This window comes from Eimeria mitis, genomic scaffold, assembly GCF_000499745.2.
Source record: "Eimeria mitis Houghton genomic scaffold, Emh_scaff693, whole genome shotgun sequence".
Lineage (NCBI taxonomy): Eukaryota > Apicomplexa > Conoidasida > Eucoccidiorida > Eimeriidae > Eimeria > Eimeria mitis.
The window spans coordinates 15,752-18,086 of NW_013575025.1; the positions used below are offsets into that span (position 1 = coordinate 15,752).

Genomic DNA, 2,335 nt, shown 5'->3' on the forward strand with positions numbered 1-2,335 from the left:
GCAGCAGCAGCAGCAGCAGCAGCAACGAGGGAAGGTTTCGTTTGTCAGCAGATGATCTCTCTCGTTTGCTGCTGCGGGCTGGTGTTTGTATAGCAGCAGATTCTGTCTTGATGCAGCAGCTGCTGCTGCTGCTGGACGAAGCAGCAGAAGGTGTTATAGATATGCAGCTGCTGCTGCTGCTGCTGTGCCGCCGCAGCGCCAATGAGGAGAAGGCTCTTCTTGCTGCTGCTGCTGCACTTGATTGCTGCTGCTGCTGCATTGCTGCTGCACCCCAGGGACGAGAAAGGCTGCGAAGAGAACTGTCTGCTGCAGCTGCTGCTGGAGTTGCTGCTGCTCATCCAGCAGCAGCAGCAGCAGCTGCTGCTGCTGCTGCTGCAGCGCGAGCTCAACAGCCTGAGTTCGTTGTTTCTGTGCACGCGCTGCAGCACATGTTGACCCGATTGCTGCAGGAGCAGCAGCAGCAGCAGCAACTACAGCAGCAGCAGCAGCAGCAGGAGGCGGCATCAGCAGCAGCGGCCAACCCATTAGCAGCGAAAGCAGCAACAGCATCGAATACAACAGCAGCAACAGCAGCAGCAGCAGCAGCAGCAGCAGCAGGTTTAAGCCCCCATCATATCCGGCTAGCTTGTTTGCTGCTGTCGCTGCTCAGCCTCCCCCGCGTTGTCTTGGGTGCTGCTGAGGCGGAGAAGTTGCTGCTGCTGGAGCAGCTGCTCGAAGCAGCAGCAGCAGCAGAAGCAGCGGAAGCAGCAGCAGCAACTGCTGCTGTTGCTGATGTAGAGACTGCTGCAACCACACCAGAAGCAGCAGCAGCAGCAGCAGCAGCAGCAGTTTCACCGCCCCCAACACCCTCGAGCGCTCACTCTACAGCTTTGGTCTGCTGCAGCGTTCTGCTGCAGCATGTTGAAGCAGCAGCAGCAGCAGCAGCAGCAGCAGCAGCAGGGGGTATATGCAGCGGCTCCTTGGGAAAGGTGTTGCTGCCCGCAGCAGCAACAGAACATCGAGCCTCAGCAGCAGCAGCAGCAGCAGCAGCAGCAGCAGCAGCAGCAAGCGGCAGCTGTTCACCGATCCCAACCCCTTCAGATGCTGTTGCTGCAGCAAGAGCTGCAGCAACAGCAGAGAGAGCAGAAGGAGCAGCAAATGAGTTGCTGCTGCTGTTTCGGCGCCAGCAGCAAAACCAGCAGCAGCACCAACAGCAGCAGCAGCAGCAACAGCAGCAGCAGCAGCAGCAGCAGCAGCAGCAGCATGATATCCCCCCTGGCTGCATGCTCGTGCTGCGGTGTCTGTACGTCCGCCTGCTGCTGGGCTCCATCGGCTGCAGCGACGTTGTGGCGGTGCTGCAGCAGTTCCTTCACAAGCAGCAGCACCATCCAGCAGCAGCAGCAGCAGCAGCAGCAGCAGCAGCAGGAGTGCCTCCGCTGCCGCTGCAGCTGCAAGGCATTGACAGCGCAGACACCGCGTTGGGTGTATGGGCAGCTCTGGGTATCCCCACGCCTCCTGCTGCTGCAGAGGGGGCCCTCAGCTGGCTCCTTTCTTTTGCTGCAAGCAGCAGCAGCAGCAGCAGCAGCAGCAGCAGCAGCAAGTGCAGCAGCAGCAGCAAAGAAGTGTTGATGGGAGCAGCACATGCAGCATTCGCTGCGCTGCATGCACGTCGCCACAGCTTGCTGCCGTGGCTGGAGGTGCCCAGTGGTGTTGCTGCAGCAGAAGCAGCAGTATTCGGTGCAGCAGCAGCAGCAGCAGCAGCAGCAGCAGCAGATATTTTCGGGGAGCTTTCTCTTGATAGCACAGAGAGCTCCTTATCTGCTTCCCGCTGCTGCCGTCTGCTGCAGCAGCTGCTGCCTGTTGCTGCAGCAGATGCCCACATTGTTGCTGCTGCTACTGGGTTACTGGGGCCCCCATCTGCTGCTGCTGCTGCTGAGCTGCTGCTGCAGCAACTGCAGCGCCGCGCCAACGCGTTCCGAACGGAGCTGCTGCAGCTGACACGCGGGGGGCATGCGGCTCTCGCTGCAGCAGCAGAAGCAGCAGCAGCAGCAGCAACGCCAGCAGCAGCAGCAGCAGCAGCAGCACCGCATGCTGAGGGAGCCCTCGTACATGTTAGACCCTCCCTAGAGGAGGCACGCCGATGGGTCGTGGCTGTGCAGCAGCAGCAGCAGCAGCAGCTGCTGCTGCTGCAGCAACAGCAGCAGCAGCAGCAGCAGCCGTGGCTTGTATCGAGGGGGCTGCTGCTGCCTGATGAATGGAAAGCAGCACAAACTGCTGCGCTCAGTCTGCCGCCCTTCGTCCTCTTTGCTGCTTTACTTGCTGCTAACAACCACCAGCAGCAGCAGCAGCAGCAGCA

At 60.7% G+C, this 2,335-nt stretch overlaps 1 protein-coding gene across 1 annotated transcript in view; it reads left to right on the forward strand.

Moving 5' to 3' along the window:
* EMH_0019980 (uncharacterized protein) overlaps positions 1 to 2,305 on the forward strand; it is a gene marked incomplete at both ends in the record, with an annotated part of 2,925 nt that extends 620 nt beyond the window's left edge. Inside the window, 3 exons of the mRNA XM_013501469.1 lie at positions 1 to 34; positions 276 to 2,090; positions 2,264 to 2,305. Of these exons, the coding sequence (XP_013356923.1) occupies positions 1 to 34; positions 276 to 2,090; positions 2,264 to 2,305 (1,891 nt within the window). The remainder of the gene's footprint in view (positions 35 to 275; positions 2,091 to 2,263) is intronic.
* Between the last annotated feature and the right edge of the window lie 30 nt (positions 2,306 to 2,335).